Below are 27,840 nucleotides of genomic sequence, written 5' to 3' on the forward strand. Positions count from 1 at the left end.
TGATGAACTCATTAAAAGCTTGATTGTGGTACTGATGATCCAGGAATTTAAAAGTGTCCCTTACACTTTACTGAAAGAAAACATGACTACAAGAAAAGAAGAAAGATTTTCTGATATTCGGATGCCAAGTGCGAAGAATGGGTGGCAGAGAAATGAGGATAAGAGAAAGGAAAAAAGGTGTAAAGCCAGGAGTAGCTGAAAAAATTAAGGGTGAATTTTGAGACGGTATGTTAATATGATGAATCTTAAAATTTTTTATTATCATCATTATTATACTTGATCACCGTTTCCCACATCAGTGAGGGAGCGCCAGGAAATGGACAAAAATGGACCATCCACTCATATACACATATATATACATAAATGCCCATACATGCACATATACAAACATATACATATAAACATATACACATATACATACACATACACAGACATATACATATATACACATTTACATATTCATACTTCCTTGCCTTCATCCATTCCTGTCACTACCTTGTCCAACAGGAAACAGCATCACTACTTTCTACTTCAGTGAGGTAGCACCAAGAAAACAGACAAAAAAGGCCACATTCATTCACACTCTGTCTCTAGCTGCCATGTGTAATGCATAAAAACCACAGCTGCCTATCCACATCCAGGCCCTACAGACCTTTCCATGGTTTACCTCAGACGTTTCACACACCCTGGTTCAGTCCAATGACAGCACATCCACCCTAGTATACCACATCATTCCAATTCATTTTATTCCTTACACGCTTCTCACCCCCCTGTATGTACAGGCCCCAATCGCTCAAAATTCTTTTTAACTCCATCCTTCCACCTCCAATTTGGTCTCCCACTTCTTGTTCCCTTCACCTCTGACACATATATCCTCCTTGTCAATCTTTCCTCACTCATTCTCTCCATATGTCCACATCATTTTAACACACCCTCTTCTGCTGTCTCAACTACACTCTTTTTATTTCCACACATCTCTCTTACCCTCTCATTACTTACTCGATCAAACCACCTCTCACCTCATGTTGTCCTTAAACATTTCATTTCCAACACATCCACCCTCCTCCATACAACCCTATCCATAGACCATGCCTTGCAAAGATATAATATTGTTGGAACTTCTGGTAAGGAAAATGGAACAAAGAAGGAAAGAACCAGATACAGTGAGGTGGAAGGACAGCAAGTGGCAGTCTGTAGTTGTATGTATCTATGTGAAGACAGGAATGAAAGCATATATCTTACTTAGGCCATGTTAGACTGTGACATGATATATCACCTTTATGTTTAATTCTTTTACATCTATCCCAAGACCAATTTCTATCAAAGTCCTGGTGTTACCAAAGACCCTTCTAAATGCTCCTGGAACTCTCAGCTACATTACTTCCAACAGCAAGGTAATATAGAATCCTTTGGAAAGAGAAGTTTTTGAAGAGATTACTCCTAAAGATACAGTCTCACCAAAGGTGACTTTTCACTCACGGTGTAACCTTAAGTAGGTGAAGTACAGTATACTAGTATATATGTACATTCATTTGTATAAAAAAGTCCAGTTTCAAAACTCCTAAATACAGTATAACCTACCTGATTATGTGGAAATGAACGGCAGGCCACACAAGTGTCAACTGAAGTTACATTTTTAACTTGGGCATGGCTTTCTTTATGTACCCTTCCATATTTCCATAAGTTAGCTCCTTCTGCCTGAAAAGATGTATTCTATAACTCTACACCCCTCATACAATGAAGAAAATGTAAATCACTAACATGTCTAATTGACATTTAGGTACAGTACCATACATCCTGCACAAATATGAAAACTACCTTAGAATTCTACAGATTACTGAAATACACAATTCATCTACATATCTACATATGGAAATGAGATGTTTGAGGACAATGTGTGGTGTGAGGTGGTTTGATCGAGTGAGTAACGTAAGGGTAAGAGAGATGTGTGGAAATAAAAAGAGTGTGGTTGAGAGAGCAGAAGAGGGTGTTTTGAAGTGGTTTGGGCACATGGAGAAGATGAGTGAGGAAAGATTGACCAAGAGGATATATGTGTCGGAGGTGGAGGGAACGAGGAGAAGAGGGAGACCAAATTGGAGGTGGAAAGATGGAGTGAAAAAGATTTTGTGTGATCGGGGCCTGAACATGCAGGAGGGTGAAAGGAGGGCAAGGAATAGAGTGAATTGGAGCGATGTGGTATACCGGGGTTGACGTGCTGTCAGTGGATTGAATCAAGGCATGTGAAGCGTCTGGGGTAAACCATGGAAAGCTGTGTAGGTATGTATATTTGCGTGTGTGGACGTATGTATATACATGTGTATGGGGGGGGGGTGGGCCATTTCTTTCGTCTGTTTCCTTGCGCTACCTCGCAAACGCGGGAGACAACGACAAAGTATAATAATAAAAAAAAAATCTACATATTGTATAATTTCCTCAATATATATCAATCAAGTTCCATCCTACTTACTATAGTAAATCTACGCAAAAATGGGTAGGCCATAACAACACAACTGTTCCCTCATCAAGATCATTTGCTGTGGATATCTTAAAAATCTCCAGACCTATAGGATGCCTAAGAATCTGCTTAGATTCATCAAGATAATCAAAATACTACTACTTCTAATAGGTATTAGGCTCCTTTTCCATCTGCTGGAGTTTAGTTTTTATTTAATGAGAAGTGATATTCAGCTCTGATCACTTACATCTTATTCTGATTCTGACTTCCTTAGGAAAGATACTCATTTATACTCATTTATAGAGGTCTGTAGAAGTGGAGTGGGTTATGATAATGTACCACTTTCAGACTGACCATGCAAGAGGGTGAAAGGCCTGCATGGGATACAGTAAACTGGAATGATAATGTGGTATACAATGGGAATATGTGGTCAGTGGACTGAACCAAGGTATATGAAGCAGTCTGGAGAAACCATGGAAAGGTCTATGCAGCCTGGCTGTGCATGACGCATTTCTTCATCTGTCTAATGCAGGAAACAACAAGCAAGCATGAAGGAAAAGAAAGAACATTTACTCTCATGTCCAAAGGTACTGGTGCACTCTAGCCACATCAATGTATTATCAATCTGCTGGTCCTGGAATTTCAAAAAAATAATGATAAAATAAAATAGGCAGAACATTCACAATCACAGATACAGCAATTACATTACAACTCAATGGGGTATGCCTAACTATTATTAGTTGCATGGCTAAGGTGGTGTCAAAAGTATTTGGTCACACATTCTTGCATAGAGAAAGTGTTGCTGATAGCTCAAAAAGAGTCTAAAAATGGTAAACTTAGCTTTTTGTGCAATGAAAAATGATACTACTAATAATACTAATATCAATAATTTAAGGAAAAAGAAAAAATATTTCACAAAACCATTACCACTGATAATAGCAGTAATGTGGTAGAAGCATGTGCAAATAATTAAGCATTCATTACATGGATATTTTTACATTGGTACACAGTTTGCCTCAGTACAAACAGTACAAACACATCCAAAGCTGCTACCATACAAGCATAAATGAACTGGTGATGACCATCCTGATAACCTTTACCTGTTCTTCATCTTCACTGTCTATAGGGTGTAAAAGCTCTGAGGCTCCTATATCTGCCAGAGCTTCTAGATCCAAAAGATCTCTAAATGCCTGTGTACAGAAGACAACACTAGGGCCATGGAGCTCACAAAAGTGGCAGATAGAGATGATAGCATTCATCAGTGCGTCCACAACCTCAGGTGAAAAGAGTTAGCAATCCTACAGTGGAAAAAGAATAGGGACTTAAGAATGAAATATAAAACCTTAATACATGCCATAAAAAATTACACTCAACAAATATAGCTAAGAAACTAAGGAGTCACAAGGAGATTTCATACTTATACTTGCTTTTCTCCCATAAAAAACTATGCCTTGATAATTAAATCTAATTTGATAATACTCTCACTGAATAAAGTGCTGCAAAATACTTTTTTCATTTGCAGGACAATAGAACATCAAAAAACAGATTCCAACATACACAATTCATTCTTTACTGAATATAAAATATAAACCTATTGACTGTTTTCATAATAATTCACACTGGTATACTTTAGATGTACAACTTTAAATATTATTGAAGCATAACATAAAAAAATCAGGTACAGTAAATGGAAAATTTCTAATAAGGGTAGATTAATGACATAGGAGATATTAAATAAGCAGTTGGTGCTCTTAGGAAATCCAGATGATGTTAGATAGTGACAGTATTTCACGAAACTGATGCCTAATGATAACAAAAGAGATAAAGCTACTTTTCAATGGTAATGGAGGATGGAAAAGGAGGAAAAGATACATAAAAGTGAAAGTTATAATGAGAATGCAAGAATAGCAGTGATGTAGCTGATGAATGTAAAAGTATCTAATGTTGATGGGGTTAGGAGAGAAAAGGTACAGGCTGGAGGCAAACTTCCACCTTAACGAATATGGAATGTTTGTGCAGAAACATGGAAAAACCATTGTGTTCTGTGAAAAAGCATAGACTTTCACAGTAAAAAGGTAAGGGAAATAAAATTTTATAAGAATTACAGAGAAATGAGTGATCTTATCATGGCTAGTAAGATATATGGTAGAACTGTGACTATTCATGTACTGCTAAATACAACTGTTGAACTTCTTATGGTTAAGAAATAAAGAGAATTTGGAGATAGAAAAGGGTGTGTGGACTTTTTTTCACTTAGGCAGGTTTTAAAGAGAAATCTAAAATGATGAAGGATAATTTTAGTGGCATTTGTGGATTCATGTTTGGCATTCATTAAGGTATTACAGAATGAACTGGGAAGTTTTGAATCTTTATGGTGCTTGGGTATGACTGAGAATGATATTTAGGTGTCCACAATGGAATTACAAATTTACATATCTGCACGAATGGTCTGAAAATACAAGAGAGTATCCTTTAAAAGCTATATGATACCACCACAACAGTTTCATGAATCTATGGATGGAGCATTAACTAAAATGACATCAAGATGGATCATGATAAAGAGAAAAGAAGCAATGACAGGTACCATACTAAATATAAGTGAAACAATTTGGGGTAATTTATCAGTTTAAGGACACACCTGCTCTATCTTAGGGATCTTTCATCTACTCATACTCAATCAATGTTTGGTATAAAAATAAAAAATTAAGACTGTCTTTCATTACCACTCTTTTCTCAAGAATCTGATAATGAATAACTAATAATGAGGAAGGTTATGAAGAACTGAGAATATGTGAGGTTAAATAACAAAAAAATGAAACCTAATATATAATAAATTTCACCCACTAACTTCCATTTTAAAGCATTAAAGAAAGGTGCAATCTAATATTGGTTCATTTTCCTCGTTTTGGGGGAAACACCTTTGTTATGTCACCATGTGAGTGACACTATGCATTATAACTTTTGACATATAAATGAAGGTTGAGACAACTCAGTTCAAGTTTACCAAAAATATTGGGGTATCTTATTAGTTTAACGACATGTCTCTTGGCTTTGGGATCGTTGTTCTGCTCTTATGGAATCACTGTTTTGAATATGAATAAGGAATTATGAGTGTAATGTTTTTTATCAGCATATCAATGCTTCTGATAATAAACTAATAAATAACCTGACTATGATGAGTTTTGAAGAAGGAAAATGTGGTCAATTTTTTTTTTTTTTTTTTTTTTGCCGGTCTCCCGCGTTTGCGAGGTAGCGCAAGGAAACAGACGAAAGAAATGGCCCAACCCACCCCCATACACATGTATATACATACGTCCACACACGCAAATATACATACCTACACAGCTTTCCATGGTTTACCCCAGACGCTTCACATGCCCTGATTCAATCCACTGACAGCACGTCAACCCTGGTATACCACATTGCTCCAATTCACTCTATTCCTTGCCCTCCTTTCACCCTCCTGCATGTTCAGGCTCCGATCACACAAAATCTTTTTCACTCCATCTTTCCACCTCCAATTTGGTCTCCCTCTTCTCCTCGTTCCCTCCACCTCTGACACATATATCCTCTTGGTCAATCTTTCCTCACTCATTCTCTCCATGTGCCCAAACCATTTCAAAACACCCTCTTCTGCTCTCTCAACCAAGCTCTTTTTATTTCCACACATCTCTCTTACCCTTACGTTACTTACTCGATCAAACCACCTCACACCACACATTGTCCTCAAACATCTCATTTCCAGCACATCCATCCTCCTGCGCACCACTCCATCCATAGCCCACGCCTCGCAACCATACAACATTGTTGGAACCACTATTCCTTCAAACATACCCATTTTTGCTTTCCGAGATAATGTTCTCGACTTCCACACATTCTTCAAGGCTCCCAGAATTTTCGCCCCCTCCCCCACCCTATGATCCACTTCCGCTTCCATGGTTCCATCCGCTGCCAGATCCACTCCCAGATATCTAAAACACTTCACTTCCTCCAGTTTTTCTCCATTCAAACTCACCTCCCAATTGACTTGACCCTCAATCCTACTGTACCTAATAACCTTGCTCTTATTCACATTTACTCTTAACTTTCTTCTTTCACACACTTTACCAAACTCAGTTACCAGCTTCTGCAGTTTCTCACATGAATCAGCCACCAGCGCTGTATCATCAGCAAACAACAACTGACTCACTTCCCAAGCTCTCTCATCCCCAACAGACTTCATACTTGCCCCTCTTTCAAAACTCTTGCATTCACCTCCCTAACAACCCCATCCATAAACAAATTAAACAACCATGGAGACATCACACACCCCTGCCGCAAACCTACATTCACTGAGAACCAATCACTTTCCTCTCTTCCTACACGTACACATGCCTTAAATCCTCGATAAAAACTTTTCACTGCTTCTAACAACTTGCCTCCCACACCATATATTCTTAATACCTTCCACAGAGCATCTCTATCAACTCTATCATATGCCTTCTCCAGATCCATAAATGCTACATACAAATCCATTTGCTTTTCTAAGTATTTCTCACATACATTCTTCAAAGCAAACACCTGATCCACGCATCCTCTACCACTTCTGAAACCACACTGCTCTTCCCCAATCTGATGCTCTGTACATGCCTTCACCCTCTCAATCAATACCCTCCCATATAATTTACCAAATAAATGAATAATGTACAGTACAATGAAATATGTAAAACAACATCAACTTCCATTCTGCAGTACTAAAGATGTAATATGTAGTCTAAAACTGGTTACTTTTCCCGATTTATGAAGACATCCACCAATGTTTTGTTATCCCACAGATGACACTATGCATCATATGGTTTAAGAAGTAAAAAGGATAAAATACCTAACTGGTGTCTTACAAAAATGTGAGAGGTGTAGACATGTCTAAAAATATATCGTATTATGGGATATCTAAAATATATCGTATTATGGGATATCTATTACTAAAGATAAGGAAAAATAGTGGAAGTGAAAAACAAGGTTATTTCTATACCAACATCATTTCCGTAAGAGTAGAATTACCAAAGACGGAATAAAGCTCTATAGAATCTGTACAAAGCACCAAATGCGTGTATGTTGTCAGCTATCTACAGGATTCATGATTACCATTGGGTATCATGTGAAGTGCAATGCCAGAGCAAATAATTTTCAGGACACCATTTGGCATCCCTCCTGTACATGTTCTAGTGGGAAAATTTTGACAAAAGGGAAACCAATTGATTCCTTTTACATTATGAATTTGTCAAGGAGTGCCTCTACTACACTGCCCTCTAATTCATTATCTTGCTAACTTTGTTGGAACCACTCTGAGTGAAAAAGAAGCACTACAAGTAAAACACTGCACTCTTGTATTAAACCTACAGAGTGTAAGGAATCGGATGGCACCTCTTTTATCAAGCTTTATCAACAAGAACATGTTCGTTTATAATCAGATAAATTAACCCAGTTTCATAAGCTGAATAAGAAGTCCTTTTTAAAGTAAACTGCATTTTTGAGTGCATAATCATCAACGAAACTTACACTTTCATTAATCATTCCTCATCCTCCCTGATATTGACAACTCACTATTATTACCTTATCTAATATCTGAGATTATGATATACCGATGCAAATTACAATCTACTATCATTTTTCTATTCCCTACACATCAGCACCATAGTTAAACTGGTAGGCTACCAAACAATGTTTGTAAAATAGTTAGGACATTAACTGCATTGACAACTTACCTCACCTAACCTAGCCTGTTTGTCCAATTGCTTGGGAAATTTACCGAATAATCAATGCATCCTTTGACTCAACTGTCGTACAAATACTGCTTTGCTTTCCTACCCTTCCCAATACTGGCCAATATATGCCAGTAGAACGTATGATTACAAACCAACTGTTTGATACAGATTACACCTATAGCACTTCAGTCGTAACTTAACTATTCAGCAATCAGTCTTCACCACGCTCTTAAGTCATTAATAGTACAACTACTATGAACCTAAGATGTGGAACGTCAGCACTATATTAAACAGAACCCATAACTACTCACATCATGGCGGGTTTGGCTGTACGAAGCAACCCTGTAAGTTACCTGAAAACATGGGTTTGGTTGTGAGATGAGCCAGACTTACTTCACACCTACTCACATGATAGGTCCGGCTATATCAAGCCTGAGCAACTTCACATTTACTCACAACACTGAGGGTTCGACTGTATGACTCTGAGTAACCTCACACCACGAAGGGTTTAGCTGTGTGAGGTGAACCTAAACAACCTCACGCCTACTCACAACACGACTGATTTGGCTGTGCAACTCCACACCTACTCATAACACGGCGAGTCCAGCTGTATGGGATTAAGCCTGGGTAACCCAACACCACGACGAGTTTGACTACATGAGATGAGCCTCTGGGTAACTACACACTTACTTACGACACGGAAAGTCCGGCTGTAAAAGGTAAGCTTGTGAGTAACCATCAGCTGACATTTGTTTATGTTTTGCTCTATCCATCGTCTGCCAAACGTACGAATTTTAACTGAAACTGTTGTACAAAAATTGCTACTTTTTCATAATGCCATATTTACTCATCAATGTTAGGAAAAGACATTATTTTCCTGTAGACTGAGGAATAGTACACACAAAAATCTATGTTGTGTGTTTATTCCCATACTGAAATATGAAAATCAGTTCAGGTCAGGAAGTGTTAAACACTATCACACTGTTTTCAACGTCTGTGCATTCAGATCTAAGCTGAAATATAACAAATTTTGCTAGTCAAGCAATACATATATTAGGAAGTACTAAATATGGCTATTACAGCGTAACAACTATTCCCATTTCACAATTTTTCGTTTTTGCATTTGTGAATAAAATTACAGTACTAGTTTAATGTCTGCTCCGGTGAAGAAAATTAATCATGTAGGGAACCAAAGTTGATATTGCTAAAATCAGATGATAAAATAATAATAATAATAATAATAATAATAATAATAATAATAATAATAATAATTGATATTATTCTTTTTTTTTTCTTTTTTTTTTTTATACCTCGTCGCTGTCTCCCGCGTTTGCGAGGTAGCGCAAGGAAACAGACGAAAGAAATGGCCCCCCCCCCCATACACATGTACATACACACGTCCACACACGCAAATATACATACCTACACAGCTTTCCATGGTTTACCCCGGACGCTTCACATGCCTTGATTCAATCCACTGACAGCACGTCAACCCCTGTATACCACATCGCTCCAATTCACTCTATTCCTTGCCCTCCTTTCACCCTCCTGCATGTTCAGGCCCCGATCACACAAAATCCTTTTCACTCCATCTTTCCACCTCCAATTTGGTCTCCCTCTTCTCCTCGTTCCCTCCACCTCCGACACATATATCCTCTTGGTCAATCTTTCCTCACTCATTCTCTCCATGTGCCCAAACCACTTCAAAACACCCTCTTCTGCTCTCTCAACCACGCTCTTTTTATTTCCACACATCTCTCTTACCCTTACGTTACTTACTCGATCAAACCACCTCACACCACACATTGTCCTCAAACATCTCATTTCCAGCACATCCATCCTCCTGCGCACAACTCTATCCATAGCCCACGCCTCGCAACCATACAACATTGTTGGAACCACTATTCCTTCAAACATACCCATTTTTGCTTTCCGGGATAATGTTCTCGACTTCCACACATTTTTCAAGGCTCCCAAAATTTTCGCCCCCTCCCCCACCCTATGATCCACTTCCGCTTCCATGGTTCCATCCGCTGACAGATCCACTCCCAGATATCTAAAACACTTCACTTCCTCCAGTTTTTCTCCATTCAAACTCACCTCCCAATTGACTTGACCCTCAACCCTACTGTACCTAATAACCTTGCTCTTATTCACATTTACTCTTAACTTTCTTCTTCCACACACTTTACCAAACTCCGTCACCAGCTTCTGCAGTTTCTCACATGAATCCGCCACCAGTGCTGTATCATCAGCGAACAACAACTGACTCACTTCCCAAGCTCTCTCATCCCCAACAGACTTCATACTTGCCCCTCTTTCCAAGACTCTTGCATTTACCTCCCTAACAACCCCATCCATAAACAAATTACTATCATTACTATCTCTCTCTCTCTCTCTCTCTCTCTCTCTCTCTCTCTCTCTCTCTCTCTCTCTCTCTCTCTCTCTCTCTCTCTCTCTCTCTCTTTTTATTTACTCATCATATATATATATATATATATATATATATATATATATATATATATATATATATATATATATATATATATATATATATATATAATTTGTGCTGTAATTTCCCGTGAACAAATGAAAATAAGAGGAAAGAGTTTTCCGCTTATAAGGTCCGTCATAACCTTACACTTCCACATAACATTCAAGGTGAATTTCCTATCCTTATCCGCATCTGTTTCATCTTAGCCTGTAAATGAGTTTGCTGCTGTATTGCTGACAGAATGCTTCCCCACTTCCTGCTTAAGTTCTTTTGTGTGTGTGTGTGTGTGTGTGTGTGTGTGTGCGTGTGTATGTGTTGTGGTGGGGGGGGGGGGGGGGAGTAGAGGAAGAGATTAGTTTCTTGTTATGGAGTACCGCATTTCTCCGGGGAAGTTTAATGACATCATCGTGGCCGCTTAGAAATTCATCAGTCGTTACATTCGTCGTTCACCGACCTTTGTAGCAGACAAAGGACTTCCCTATTCACTTCGTAAGTCAGTCTGCTGAATTCTGGTACCATTCTTGATGACTTTCTTTGATTGTTCAGTTAAGACCAAATTGATGGGGCGCTTTCTATCTTGGGTTAGATATACGTACTATGTATATCCTCCAAAGCATTTCACTGTCCTATGGCGAAAATATAACTTGCTTCTCGTGTAATTTTCTGGTTATAAATCTGACGTGTTCTCTACTCGGAGATTCCTTCCACAACATGATCCTTGCAGTTTGTTGGTCAATTCAGTAGTGGGTCTGGTTTGCTTACGCCCTCATCTTCATTTACTCGACATTGCTAGTGTTTAATCCCATTTGCCATTTGTCTGATCACCGCTGTATTTTGTCTTAGTCTTTTTGCAATATAATGAACTCTATTTATCCACACTTAACTTCTTTCAGAATTATTGTCAGTTCTATAATCATATATATATATATATATATATATATATATATATATATATATATATATATATATATATATATATATATATATATATATATATATTATCCCTGGGGATAGGGGATTAAGAATACTTCCCACGTATTCCCTGCGTGTCGTAGAAGGCGACTAAAAGGGGAGGGAGCGGGGGGCTGGAAATCCTTCCATCTCGTTTTTTTTAATTTTCCAAAAGAAGGAACAGAGGGGGCCGGGTGAGGATATTCCAAAAAAGGCCCAGTCCTCTGTTCTTAACGCTACCTCGCTGACGCGGGAAATGGCGAATAGTTTAAAAGAAAAAAGAATATATATATATATATATATATATATATATATATATATATATATATATATATATATATATATATATATATATATATTCATATTTATATTTACTATTCTTTCTTACTTTCATACTATTCGCCATTTCCCGCGTTAGCGAGGTAGCGTTAAGAACAGAGGACTGGACCTTTAAGGGAATATCCTCAACGGCCCCCTTACCCGTTCCTTCTTTTGGAAAATTAAAAAAAAAAAAATGAGAGGGGAGGATTTCCAGCCCCCGCTCACTAATCACTAATAGAAACCTAAAAATCTGGTCTAATTACAAGGGATAGCATTGCATAGACCCCATGTTGCTGCCAAGAGTTGTCCAGGGGTGTCTAGCTAGGGCCTGCAAGTCTTCTATGAGCTTATCTGAAATGCAGGTGATGTGGGATGTATAAACTATTATGAATGAATAAATAAATAACGCTCGTTGTATGTCTTGGACAATCGCATGTTTACCAAATGGCGTCCTAGCTTCGTCTCTTCAATGTAATCAACTGACTTCTATTTCTCACTTGTCTCCCCTGATGATGTGATTATTACACAAAAGTGCACTTGGGAACTTATCGTGTTTCATTTTCCCCGTGGACTCATAGGAATATCTTGATCACGCGCAAAATTGTGATCCTTTCCAACACACACACACACACACACACACACACACACACACATATATATATATATATATATATATATATATATATATATATATATATATGGTTGCGAGGCATGGGCTGTGGATAGGTTTGTGCGGAGGCTGGTGGATGTGTTGGAAATGAAATGTTTAAGGACAATGTTTGATCGAGTAAGTAATGAAAGGGTAAGGGATGTGTGGTAATAAAAAGAGTGTAGTTGAGAGGGCAGAAGAGGGTGTGTTGAACTGGTTTAGACACAAGGAGAGAATGAATGAGGAAAGATTGACAAAGATAATATATGTGTCAGAGGTAGATGGAAGAAGGAGAAGCGGGAGACCAAACTGGAGGTGGAGGGATGGAGTGAAAAAGAATTTGAGCGATCGGGGCCTGAACATACAGGAGGGTAAAAGGCGTGCAATATGTAGCGTGAGGTAGTTTGATCGAGTAAGTAATGAAAGGGTAAGAGATGTGTGGTAATAAAAAGAGTGTAGTTGAGAGAGCAGAAGAGGGTGTTTTGAAATGGTTTGGTCACATGGAGAGAATGAGTGAGGAAAGATTGACGAAGAGGATATACGTGTCAGAGGTGGAGGGAACGAGAAGTGGGAGACCAAATTGGAGGTGGAAAGATGGAGTGAAAAAGATTTTGAGCGATCGGGGCCTGAACATGCAGGAGGGTGCAAGGCGTGCAAGGAATAGAGTGAATTGGAACGATGTGGTATACCGGGGTCGACGTGCTGTCAATGGATTGAACTAGGGCATGTGAAGCGTCTGGGGTGAACCATGGAAAATTTTGTGGGGCCTGGATGTGGAAAGGGAGCTGCGGTTTCGGTGCATTAAACATGACAGCTAGAGACTGAGTGTGAACGAATGTGGCCTTTGTCGTCTTTTCCTTGCGCTACCTCGCGCGCATGCGGGGAGGGGGGTGTCATTTCATGTGTGGCGGGGTGGCGACGAGAATGAATAAACGCAGCAAGTATGAATTATGTACATGTGTATATATGTACATGTCTGTGTATGTATATATATATATATATATATATATATATATATATATATATATATATATATATATATATATATATATATATATATATATATATATATACGTTGAAATGTTTAGGTATGTATATGTGCGTGTGTGGACGTGTATGTATATACATGTGTATGTGGGTGAGTTGGACCATTCTTTCGTCTGTTTCCTTGCGCTACCTCGCTAACGCGGGAGACAGCGACAAAGCAAAATAAAAATAAATTATATATATATATATATATATATATATATATATATATATATATATATATGAACATTTCTATCGGTTTAATTTCAGCGAGCCCTAGTAGGCTAGATAATGTGACGAAAGTTTAGCCCAGCGACTTAAGTTAAAGGCATTTAAACACAGTGACCTCAAAACAACAGAGGATCACTCTTATATGTGTTATACTAAAGATAAACAAAATAAAGATGTTTCAGCCTCAATAATCATCATATATTCAGTTAGATTCCCAAAACTGCAATACGTTGTTTTAATGATGAAAACTTTCTTCAAATTGATTCCATATTTAAGTAACCATTTTTTTCATTCATGAAATCTGATTTACTTTTGTAAAAATATGCACTGATGAATCTCCTTTAAGTCTCTAACTAGAAGATCCCTAGAAAAGTGCGAAATTATACAAAAGGAGAGAGCGTTGTTGCTAAGAATGCAGTCCGGTCTCGTGTGTACAGAGGTGGCACAGTTGTCATGAAAGTAATGTGGAAGTTTTTATTCAGCGGGGAATTAGAGCAAGCTGTTATTGCATATGTGGGTATAATATTTACTTCCCTCAGCTAAAGATCATAAAGCTAGAATTCGTAACAAACGTTAAACAGGATTAGTATTCTCCTGGGTCTTCCATAAGCGTAAGCCTCGATCAATGTTTCTACACGTTTCTAACGAGCAGTATAGCAAGAGGAAGATTCCCTCCTGAGTCGACTTGCCTGACTACTCCCGTTTTCTACCACTCCGCTCTGGACCCCACTCCCTGTGCTATCTGAACTTTCAGGACATTATATTGATTATAGAAACATCACAGAGGCAGGTTAAACGTGTAGGCTGTACTTAATTGTATGACTGCTTTGATGATAATGTCTTTCGTTTCAAGAATTCCACGTATTTAACATTTTATCTCATTTGTCAGCTCGTGTAGCATATCACTTACTGGTAATGTTTACATCAAACAAGTTCTGTCGCATGTAGTTGTAGGTTGAAGGTATTGCAAGCGTTATCTACAGGCATCCCTATGTAATGGAGGGCATGACATGCAGTTTTGCTGCGTGATTTTACCTGACTTAACTTTTCCCTGGCAAATATGAACCAATCATCCTCACGAATACGCTGAGTTGAGAACTTTTTTTTTCTTTAATGAGTTGAGATATTCGACAAAGTTATTTATATTTATGCTAATCTTAGGCCTTTGAACGGATCTTTGTTATGGATGTGTTATGCAAGACCATATGCGAGTCTGAAAGTAATCACAGAAGATTTTAGTGTTACAGATTTTACTAGAAAGTCTACTGTGTTGGTCTCTCTCTCTCTCTCTCTCTCTCTCTCTCTCTCTCTCTATATATATATATATATATATATATATATATATATATATAGATATGGGTGGGTTGGGCCATTCTTTCGTGTGTTTCCTTGCGCTACCTTGCTAACGCGAGAGACAGCGACAAAGTATAATAGATTATATATATATATATATATATATATATATATATATATATATATATATATATATATATATATATATATGATACTTAATCGCCGCCTCCCGCGTCAGCGAGGTAGCGCAAGGAAATAGACGAGGAATGACCCAACCCACCCACATACACGTACATATATATATATATATATATATATATATATATATATATATATATATATATATATATATATATAAACGCCCATACACGCACATATACATACATATACATTTTAACGTATACCTACATATACACACACAGACATATACATGTATACACATATCCATACTTGCTGCCTCCATCCATTCTCGTCGCCACCCTGCCACACATGAAACAGCATTCCCCCCCCCCCCCCTCTCTCTCTCTCTCTCTTTCTCTCTCTCTCTCTCTCTCTCTCTCTCTCTCTCTCTCTCTCTCTCTCTCTCTCTCTCTCTCTCTCTCTCCAGCAAGGTAGCGTCAGGAAGACATAAAGGCCACATTCGTTCACTCTTAGTCCCTAGCTGTCATGTGTAATGTGTGTGTGTGTGTGTGTGTGTGTGTGTGTGTATGTGTGTAAAATAAAAAAAAGTGCATACCATATTACAAATACGAGTAGCTATGCAAATATACAACTTTTTCGTTTTTTGAAATTAATTTGGTCTCGATTTCATGGCGTACGTAACACTGGTTACAATAACATTAAGAAGGCTAAAGATTATTCTTTATTGTAAAAGCTCAACCATATTGTCTGAGTTTTAATGTTCGATCTACGAAAGAAAGGCAACTGAGTATTGTACAAGTTCATATATGAATCACCGAAAGGAATTATAAAGCGTAACCAGGAAGTGCAATAATGAAAAAAATATGGAAAACACGTCATCCAGTTCACATTTATCTGGTAATGAGTATTGGAACAACACAGAAGCAGCCATCGGGAGTGTCGTAACGAGTGCATTACACCAGTGTTGTCATGCTGGACACCTGGTGCGAGGGCGAGGAAGCTTCCCTGGTGCTGTCACTACAGCTGCTGCCCTCACCAAGTGGACATCTAGAACCAAGGCCAGGAGCCTCGTAGAGGCCAAGCACCGTTCTGGGGTGCCACCGATAGCCTGCGGCTCAGCAACACCGCCAGTCTGGGTGTGTCATTCTTGATGTTTGTTGTCTAAAGAGGCACACTGATTACTGGTGCTCATATTCCTCCTTTAAATGGCTGTATCGCGTCCACACACACACACACACACACACAATCACCTGAGGTATGCGTGTGTATATGCAAATAAGAATAAAGAAAAGGTACATAAATACAAGGTTAAGAGACGCGACCACATGGGCTTCTGTGGTGCAGTGGTTAACGCCACTAATCATAACCCATGAACAGGCCAGGCCAGGCTCAAATTCCGGATGGGGTGATCAGCCCAAAGCCAGTTCACCCGTTTATCCTCCCCTTGAAACTGGTCTACAAATGAATGAATGTCTGACGTTGAAGTGTGTAGTTAAGACATGGTACATGTACAAACGATAAGAGACAGGGCAACATCCGATTGAGTAAAACTCTCTCCCCGTAATACACAAATATAAAGCAAACATTATATATATATATATATATATATATATATATATATATATATATATATATATATATATATATATATATATCATTACTATTACCCCAGGACACCTTTCTAACAAAGATCTCGAGTGTTAACCAGGACCTCTGTAAAGGCTGTGCTACTTCCAACAGCAGGGAAATGTGGAAGCCTTTGGAGTTAAAAGTTCATCTATAAGACGGGACTCCCACTGACAGTCTCACCAAAGATGACTCTTCCTTCCCAGCGTAACTTAGAACTACCCCGCGTGAGAACGTACCATCAGGAGGGGGGGGGGGGGGACTCGCTTGGCTCCTTCCTTGAAAAGAATTACAAGAAGAGAGGAGTTCCACTTCCCCTGCTCTCGATCATAATCGCCATCTACGACACGCAGGAGATCCGTGAGCGGTATGCTCTTTGCCCTTATCTCCATGGAGGACATGGAAGATCATCTTCGGCCCCTCCTAAACCACCAGTCAAGAATCGCTCAACACGCTGGTCGCTGGACATTCTGGCCAATGTAGACATTATGAATTAGCAGGTATGTTATGTTGTAACTAGCTTTACTTACAAACCTTTCGGTATATATATATTTTTTTAAATTTCAGCCGGAGGTTACAGTTAATTCAATAGGCCGATCATTATAGTAATCAATATCACTGTAAAAGAATATATATATATATGTACAGGCATGTACAGAGCATCAGATTGGGGAAGAGCAGTGTGGTTTCAGAAGTGGTAGAGGATGTGTGGATCAGGTGTTTGCTTTGAAGAATGTATGTGAGAAATACTTAGAAAAGCAAATGGATTTGTATGTAGCATTTATGGATCTGGAGAAGGCATATGATAGAGTTGATAGAGATGCTCTGTGGAAGGTATTAAGAATATATGGTGTGGGAGGCAAGTTGTTAGAAGCAGTGAAAAGTTTTTATCGAGGATTTAAGGCATGTGTACGTGTAGGAAGAGAGGAAAGTGATTGGTTCTCAGTGAATGTAGGTTTGCGGCAGGGGTGTGTGATGTCTCCATGGTTGTTTAATTTGTTTATGGATGGGGTTGTTAGGGAGGTAAATGCAAGAGTCTTGGAAAGAGGGGCAAGTATGAAGTCTGTTGGGGATGAGAGAGCTTGGGAAGTGAGTCAGTTGTTGTTCGCTGATGATACAGCGCTGGTGGCGGATTCATGTGAGAAACTGCAGAAGCTGGTGACGGAGTTTGGTAAAGTGTGTGGAAGAAGAAAGTTAAGAGTAAATGTGAATAAGAGCAAGGTTATTAGGTACAGTAGGGTTGAGGGTCAAGTCAATTGGGAGGTGAGTTTGAATGGAGAAAAACTGGAGGAAGTGAAGTGTTCTAGATATCTGGGAGTGGATCTGTCAGCGGATGGAACCATGGAAGCGGAAGTGGATCATAGGGTGGGGGAGGGGGCGAAAATTTTGGGAGCCTTGAAAAATGTGTGGAAGTCGAGAACATTATCCCGGAAAGCAAAAATGGGTATGTTTGAAGGAATAGTGGTTCCAACAACGTTATATGGTTGCGAGGCGTGGGCTATGGATAGAGTTGTGCGCAGGAGGATGGATGTGCTGGAAATGAGATGTTTGAGGACAATGTGTGGTGTGAGGTGGTTTGATCGAGTAAGTAACGTAAGGGTAAGAGAGATGTGTGGAAATAAAAAGAGCGTGGTTGAGAGAGCAGAAGAGGGCGTTTTGAAGTGGTTTGGGCACATGGAGAGAATGAGTGAGGAAAGATTGACCAAGAGGATATATGTGTCGGAGGTGGAGGGAACGAGGAGAAGAGGGAGACCAAATTGGAGGTGGAAAGATGGAGTGAAAAGGATTTTGTGTGATCGGGGCCTGAACATGCAGGAGGGTGAAAGGAGGGCAAGGAATAGAGTAAATTGGAGCGATGTGGTATACAGGGGTTGACGTGCTGTCAGTGGATTGAATCAAGGCATGTGAAGCGTCCGGGGTAAACCATGGAAAGCTGTGTAGGTATGTATATTTGCGTGTGTGGACGTATGTATGTACATGTGTATGGGGGGGGTTGGGCCATTTCTTTCGTCTGTTTCCTTGCGCTACCTCGCAAACGCGGGAGACAGCGACGAGGTATAAAAAAAAAAATATATATATATATATATATATATATATATATATATATATATATATATATATATATATATAACAATTATGCACATAGGAATAGCTAATAAGGTTAAGGGTGTGGGAGGAAGTAACTCTAAAAGTTGAGGAAAAGTAAAAAATGATATGCTAGAGAATGTTTAAGAGATGGGACCCCACGAAAAATCTCCTTCTCGTACAGTACAAATTGGTAATAACATATATATTTGTCTGAAGTTGTCATTAGAAGCCTATGAGAAAGCACTACTATAAATGAGAGCTATTATTCAAGTATCATACCACATTTACTGTGTAAAAGATCTGATCTTTCTTTTTTGAAACCCAAATATAATCATAAGGTATGTTAAAGCTTAACAATACCTCTTAAAGAATAGTCATAGTGTAAAAATATAGTCATACAATAGTAATATTTTCATTAACACCAATCATACTCCCACTATCAATGATTTTATGTTCCTGCTGTGATAAATTTTATATTTGCTCCACCAACAATTCTGTTTCTGTAAACAAATCTACATTCCCTTTAATCAACAATTTGATATTATTCACAATTTCACATCTCTATTATCAACAATTTCATAACGCACCCTAAGTAGCAGTGGACGGGAAAGTAGCATTCAAGTCGGCTCTCTCAGTGCCTCTGCTCTTCGCGGGTATCATTCCTAAATATATATAGCGTGTCATAGCGAGATATTTTAGCCCCTCGGGCAATGCAACACAGCGGGTGCCAAGCTGTCGTAAACACGACCATAAAATGGTATCTCTCTACATTCACAAAGTACTAAGAGTGGTATGTCCTGCATTATATACTTGTTCCTTGTACAAATTGCTGAAACAAGGATTTTGTATCGGAAGCGAAATTTACGAGGTTCAGAGATAAAATCAGTATCAGAGAACCATAATGTGTCCACCCCGCGCTCTCTACTCACTACCCCCCCCCCCCCCCACCAAAACGCCGCCCGCGCCTACACAGTCAGCCGATTTGTCCTGCTTTTCTGCCACACTCCTAAAAGTTGAATATGATTACATGTTGCATCTTCGTTTCTGGGAAACAACTTTGTAAATCTTCAGTTATATTTAGCAAGTCATATGACTAGATTTAGTCTCGAAGGATCTCTCGAGCGGTTGGTTGAAAGATATACTGCATTAAGAGATAAGTTTATATCCTCGTACTTGAGGTCAAGGATGACTGGTTGATGTATGAAAAGGATAAGTTTTTCATGTATGATAACGCATAAGTACGACACAATCTCTGGAAGAAGGAGAAATGGAGTGGGTGAATCGATAACACCGGTGGGAGACATAATGTTATAGCGAAGGAGATAGATGGAGGAATGAAGAAAAAGACAGACAGCAAAGATGACGATGATGAAAAAGATTTAAAAAGCTGAGTCGAGGTGAAGGGTGAAGGTAACTGACTCAGAGCAGCGGGGAAACGGTGTGCGGTGGGCGGGTCGTGTTCCCGCCCAGAAAACGAGATGTGGCAATATTATCACCATTGTTCACGTTCCAGGGAACCTGCTGTGGCATTTTTTTTTTAACCCATCTGTAAATATATACACTTGTTTCATACCACATAATGTTTTTTTCTCTGTCAGTCTTGTTAACAGTATGAGTTCAGACTTTCGCCTGTCCTCTACCAGATTCTGCAGTTCGCTGAGCCAGAGTTCTTTATATTGTCACCATAACGTTCGAAAGTGTGTAAAGGCTCAGCCTGGAAATATCCCCACGACGCTCAAACAGCCGCAAATTGTTAATACAGCACGGCAGCTTTCAAACAACAGATAACGTTCATGTAACATAGTATCATGCAGAAATAACGTTCATAGAAAATGGCAGCATTTAGACAGTTTACGCTCACAACACTGCAGCTTTCAAACATAGTAAAGTAACGTTCATATAGCATGGCAGCGTTCTGACAAGTAATGTTCACATAGCATTGCAGCTTTCGAACACAGATGGGTTACGTTCACTTAACCTGGCAGTTTTAAAACATAGCCGGGTAAAGTTCACATAATATGACATGTTTCAGAAACACCAAGGTAAACGTAGCCCAGGTAATATACGAATATTACAGCAGCGTTCTTAGAATGCTTCTCAACGTTTAATCATGTAGTCTAACACAGTTCAGACGCGTAACCTAGCTCTATTCAGAGATGATCAGGGAACTTTCAAACACAGGAAATCCAGCTGCTTAGGCAGACATCCAGCAATGTTTAGACTGGCAAACTGGTTACTTTCAGACAGAATTGGCACTGTCAACATGTATAACCTGGCAACGTTAGAGACATTCTGGTTGGCAGGGAGCAAGCAAGGAAGCTGGCAGTATTCTCAGAGGGATGAGCTGAGGTGTTCAATTGAACATTCTTGCAACGACTTACACAACCTGGGAACGTATCACGAAATGAGACTGTCTACTAAAGTTCAGACAGGCAGGCAACGTAAGAACTTTGCCTTACAGCCAGGCATTGGTCAGACAAACCTGGAAACGTTTAAAGAAGCAACATGGAAATATTCACACAGAAAACGAGGTGCTGTAATGGACACTCTATTGACGACTTTTAGATATTTTGGATGGCAACATTTAGAGGAAACGTGAGAGTGTGTGGATAAGGTAGTTTTGACCTCGCAGTGGGAGAAGAGTTGTTGGACGGCTAAGCTAGGCTAAGCTGATGATGGCAGGTGCTTCTTATACAGTAACTTGATGCAACGATTGGCTGATTGTATAGGTAAGAAAGATGGAGAGAGAGAGAGAGAGAGAGAGAGAGAGAGAGAGAGAGAGAGAGAGAGAGAGAGAGAGAGAGAGAGAGAGAGAGAGAGAGAGAGAGAGAGAGAGAATATAGTTGCTATAAATCCTTTATCTAATATTTGTTCTTTCAAGAGCTAAGAACGTAAAAAATCTTTCGACAACATCCGAATAACTTTCACTACACTTCAGGTATGCCACTAATTGTAGCATTATCATCATAATAATTAACATCACGTATTTTTACAAAATACACGGACATTAATTCCACCATAAGAGTTAAAGAGGCCTGCCAGCAGCTTCCCAGCTTCCAAGGTCAGTGCGTTTCAGAAAGCGCCGTTGTCAAGCAGGTGTGGGACACAGGAGTGATCGATCCCTCCGTCACCTCCCTCCACTACTGTGGGTTGTCTCCCTGTCTTCGCATGGCTGGGGATCAACACCGCGACGTCAAAACCTAGGATAGGGAGGTAAGGTAACGTGGCTCTTCCTGTCTTAGTGTAAATCTTAATAGGAGGGAATCCAGCAACATATATACATAATTGGCATATATATATATATATATATATATATATATATATATATATATATATATATATATATATATATATATATACGTATATATATATATATATATATATATATATATATATATATATACATATATATATATATATATATATATATATATATATATATATATATATATATATATATATATATATATATACACACACACACAACAGCGAATAAAACATTATCTAAGAACACGGTACTTTTTGCATGATAATTTTTTCAAGAGCATTGTCCGCTAACTACCCATGTATCCAATAGAGGGGTACACTATTAGAAATAATGATGGTTCAGCAGCTTGGAAGTTATTGTGCGATCAGTGTAGGATACGGTATAATCATGGTTTCATGTCATACCAATATCCTGTCAGTCTGTCAAGTGTTTACTGCATTTTGCTGAGAATGAAATATGGCTACTGCATCGTACCCATATTTGGATGTGGGAATGAATTATGGTCACTACTATGATGTGTGAATGATTCATCATTGTCTGTAAGGCTAAGTTTGACTAAACATTACTCGTCGGTGTGGAGTCAAAACTGATACAGATCGAAACGTAACTAAGAAGCCGGAATTGATAGCTATATCAACCCCTTGAGCACGATCGCGCGACACTTATGGACAACTCTAGGTTTAGGCCATATGGCAGATCATCATACCCAAGGATCGTATTTGTCATGCGCCAATAGTTAACTGGAGACAGTCCACTAACAATCATAACATACACTTTAGTTATAATGATTTTATTTCTTCCGTATAATGCCATTTAGCAAGTGAATCGTGCACTCGGTCAGGTGTCGCTTATGTCAAAATCATAATAATAAATTCAAACAAGGAAACAGCTCGCCAGAATTCTCTATGCAATGTTTGTGTTCGATAATGAAAAAGATTTCTGCAGAGAATTAACATAAATGACAACTTCAGACGCTGCAGAGAAGCAGTGAATAATTTGAAGATAAATGACAGAAATTTCCAAGGAGAAACAATGTATCTCCTGTGATGTTTGAAACCTCTGTATCCATTTACAAGTCATATGCATGAAGGACAAAATGACAGTGTAGCTGGGCAGACGTTACTCCATAATTATAAAACATTCGGCTATACAGCCATAGAAATTATCTTGCCTGTATTTACGCAACTGTCTGCCTTCATGAAGCACGGTTGTGTACGTGGGCAGGATTTATCCGCAACTATGGTCAATTGTTCATAATAAAAATTTCATGTATAATTATTTCTACACATAATATCTCTTATACAAGCAACACATTACAGGCGAAGAAAGTTAGAAAAAAAAAAGAAGCCGAATAAACCGAGGGAAGGTGTTTCCCTTAACGTGGACATATGGCAGCTATACAACCGTCTCATCTGTCCACTTATCCATCACCTGTTGGTGTCGACTGAGGGTTTACTAGCCACCTGTCAGCTCAGCTATTTTGGGTAAAAATGCTTGAGGCTCCTGCCAAGCCGGCGGCAGGCTGACCTGTCACCTTCCCACCCGTCTGGCGCGGCGCTGGTCCCCCAGCCGTTGTTTAGGCTGTTTAGGCTAGAGTCGAGTGTTTTCCTCATTATGACGCGGAACGAGGACTATCTCTTGTACTACCAAAGATAAAATGTGAAGCAAAATCTAAGTTTGACATACTATGGTGTGTATATACCAAATTTGACCAAATTCTTTCTCCCGTACGTTCCAAGGGTTGCCTCTTTATTCCCAGGGAAGAACCCGAGACCATTAACTTGAGGTTTGGGACCCCTGGGGTTAATTGCCCGTGAAGCACTGCTCACCTGCCTTTAACACCGATCCTAAGGCTTCATATGATACCCTGAGACTTTCCACACGTATCCTTTTAAAGTGTTTGACTAAAAATCGATATTAGACGTCAATAGTGTCAAACACCTCTCGAAAGTAAGAAAAAAAAAAGCCATAAAAGACCAGAGTGTCAAATATAGACACTAATTCTTATGTAAATATTTCAATAATATTCATTTACCATTTCCTTGTAATTTAGGCTGCCTCTTTATTGTTTTATGCGCTATATGCTCTCATGAATGACAGCTTTGGGAGGTTGTGGGCGACGAGTTGGCCTTTGTTCAATTATTTGTCCTTTTATACAAGATATTTTAGTACTTACAGTCATCCTTCCTTAGATGACAAATAATCTTGCTTATAATTCCCACGATGCTGGATGGCAGTAGCCTAACGCAGGATCCATAAAAGACGACAGGATATGCCTGCTCACTAAAGCCTATCTTTCGAACGCAATAAATGTAGAGCATTATGAAGGTGCTTATTTCCTAATAGAAAATGACATATCTTAAAAATATAGTTTAAGCAGCAATAGTTTCTAGGGCCTGTATGTTGTGCATGTGATATCACAATATTGATATTTTTCAAAATCTTACAACTGGCATCCACAAGAATCCCCCTGCACTGCAAAAGGTCAAACCTCTTATCAGAATCCACAATGAAAACCTAATGCAGGTAATCGTCAGCAAAAGAATTTACTACTTTCAGTATGGCATTTAAGCTACAAGCCAAACCAAACAATACAGTGCCTCTCACCACATCTTTAATGTCCGTTACTTCTTCCTCAGTTTCAAGATTAGCAAACCTATCTGCCAAACATGTAAAAAAGAAAAAAAATATATTCGTTTAGTAACATTAGATTGACATGATCTTTTTTTTTTATATACAGAAAGTTCTTGGTTCCGTTTTCATTATCTGTCTGTCTGTCTACATTCGATGGGCAGTTGCCCATTGTATTATGTGTACATACATGTTGGGCATCCTGAGACAACCTATGGAAGATACATGACTAGAAGGACTTTGGGTCAATGTTCACTTTTTATTACAGAGAACTGGGCAAATAGTTGTGGTGCTCATATATCTTACGTTCACTGACTGACGGCCTAATTTCCATCTAGGCTAGATGACAGTGACGACCTCGTTCTCTCTTTTACACTAAACTTTCAGCTCATTATTTGCTAGTTCTAGAATGTCTCTGTCCTCATAGTTCCTGCCTTATTTCATTTCTCGAAAATATATAAAGCTTTTACGTAAACTAAATAGTTCTTTTAATGAACTGTAATTATTGCCATATAACGAAGTTTACAGTAGATGTTGGATATGATTACTCTCAATTCTTTCGTTCTTAGAAAATATTTGTTAATCAAATGCAATACACGTGCCAAACAATGCAGACGTAAGACGCATTTAAGCAGCCGTATATCACGCACACCCACACCAGCCTCTGAAAATTTGTCCTTTTACGTCAACAAAATGGTAGCAGGCAAAATAACCTCCTCTGACAATACTGGGAAGAAATAATCTCCAAGCCTGACATAATGTTCTCGATATTCATCTTTTGATATATAAGGAGACGTTCAGACAACATACTGACATGACAGGCATCTTAGCCACAGCAGTAGTCAATGCGGCGAAAATGGCAATTGGCAATACTGGTCCAGAGGCAGCAAAGGGAACGCTCAGTATCAAAACAGTAACTTTCAATGGAAAACAACATTCAGACACGCAACTCAACAATTCCCACACAGGCAATGTAAGTTGCAGTAGAACAATCTAAACAGTCGGGCAAATTAAAGACAATACAGCAACGTCCTACAAACAGCATAGCCGAGTTTCAACCAACAACTGCAATGAACCACATTTCATCTCAGCCAACATTCACACTAATCCAACAAATTAATGTTATAATAACAACATAAACATCTAAGACAATAACCACAGCGTATAACAAACCTCAGGAATATTCATACACAAAAGAAAATATCAAAGCTTAGTTAACAATATCTAGACAAATAAAGTAGGGTTCAGAAACACTGACGTCGACAAACATACGGTAACTTTTATGGAGGTAAACAAGCTGTCACCATGGAAACTTACAGAAATGACGGCAATGATAACGACTGCCTTTTCACATATAATATGCCATCATTTAATCACTGCGATGATGTTCTGCTGTACAGTAACAAAACTTTCAAACAACAACGTGACGTTCAAAAATATACCAAAATTTTAACATTAAGGCATCACACTCTACACTTCCACGTTAAGTTAGGCGACACAGCAACGACCTCACGTCAACGTTCACAAAATTACTGATGTTCAGATGCCGCGGCAACGTTTAGAGAAACCAAGGCTGCGTTCAAATATATGACATCATTCAGACGGACAGCACGGCAACGTTCAGATAGTGCAGGCCGGGATGACCCCAGTGACTCTGGCCTTGAACTTTGTATTTGGGGTGTCGGGTCAGCTGACATTCACCCGTAGGAAGTGTGTTTGATCTCCCAAGTTCCTTCATAAAGCTTCCTACCACCTCTTCCGTAGCCTGGCTCTCGTTTACGTTTTTTAGTTCAGTAGATTTCGACTGGTTATCAATGCTGAATTTGTACAACACACACACACACACACACACACGCACACACAAAGAGAAAAATACCGAAGTAATATCTTGGTAACTTATGACCAAGTGGTAATGGTTATTTGATTATCTCATGAGAAATGACAAGGGATTTACAGAGTTGGTATTCAGGTTAGACTGGTGACCTGGGCTTTCAAGTGTTGGTAACGTAACGAAGTGGATATGGTTATTAGAAACTCTTGGGAATAAGTGATCAAGCGAAGATGTTAACTGTAGATTAGTAACCTTTATAACAAGATTCCGTTCATAACGGAGACGAGTTATTTCTGAAGACAAAATGGTATTGGTGAAAGAGGTTTCGAGAGACCAATCGAAGTGTTGACATGGTAATCTAACATCTGTACTACAGTGGTTATGATACAAACTCAGGTGGCGCACCACACACTCCTCGTATCAACACACCTTACGCGTATCACTCGAATCATCCTCAGCTCTCTTTGTCCGGGATCACCCTGAATACATATCTTTTTAATCAACTGACCTCTATTAACAGTGCGGAAACTCCTTGCTCTGCATAATAATTGCAATAGCAATTTAGAAAAATGCAGTTGTTTTTTATGTATATGTTATTTATCATTTGTGTACCAGAAAAATGTGAAGTACTATAGTTATATCATAATCTGCCGCATCTGTATGTGTAGGTGAATAATCTGATCATGTTTACCGGGATGAAAACTGAAATTCATTGGAATGGGCGGGTCATTACCAAAGTCGTTATATGTAAGATAAAATTCCTATTCTGTGGCTTCAGATAAAAAAACAAGAAATATGACGAAATGCGTCAAATGTTCAGAACCAAATGTTTAAAAAAAAGGCACTAAGATACCGTAAGGTTATGACATATAAATGACTGAATATTTCTTTAGGAAAGGCTTCCTGACTATCAGAATTTCATGCTAATTAAAAAATAATTACGGTGTGCTTATTAATAGATTACTTACTGCTCATCTAAACCAGTGGAATATGTAAATTATCATTCTGTAGTAAAGCGTTCCCTTCACAATAATGAGTGTAGCAATATCTTAAAATCTAAGGCTAAACCTGTTTTCCAAGACTGAGAACTA

The 27,840-nt window shown here is 38.8% G+C and overlaps 1 protein-coding gene across 7 annotated transcripts in view; it reads right to left on the reverse strand.

Moving 5' to 3' along the window:
- BHD (folliculin) overlaps window positions 1-27,840 on the reverse strand; it is a 79,458-nt gene that overhangs the window by 23,415 nt on the left and 28,203 nt on the right. For 3 of the 7 annotated variants that reach the window (XM_071684104.1, XM_071684107.1, XM_071684108.1), the window contains 2 exons: window positions 3,556-3,753; window positions 1,582-1,698 (listed from right to left, as the gene is read on the reverse strand). In XM_071684104.1, the coding sequence (XP_071540205.1) occupies window positions 1,582-1,698; window positions 3,556-3,714 (276 nt within the window). In that variant the 5' untranslated portion in view covers window positions 3,715-3,753. Of the gene's footprint in view, window positions 1-1,581; window positions 1,699-3,555; window positions 3,754-8,786; window positions 9,097-27,840 lie in introns of those variants that run through there. The other 4 variants (XM_071684109.1, XM_071684103.1, XM_071684102.1 and 1 more) reach the window with 4 other exon arrangements.

Source organism: Panulirus ornatus, chromosome 37 (genome assembly GCF_036320965.1).
Source record: "Panulirus ornatus isolate Po-2019 chromosome 37, ASM3632096v1, whole genome shotgun sequence".
In the NCBI taxonomy this organism is placed as follows: Eukaryota; Metazoa; Arthropoda; class Malacostraca; order Decapoda; family Palinuridae; genus Panulirus; species Panulirus ornatus.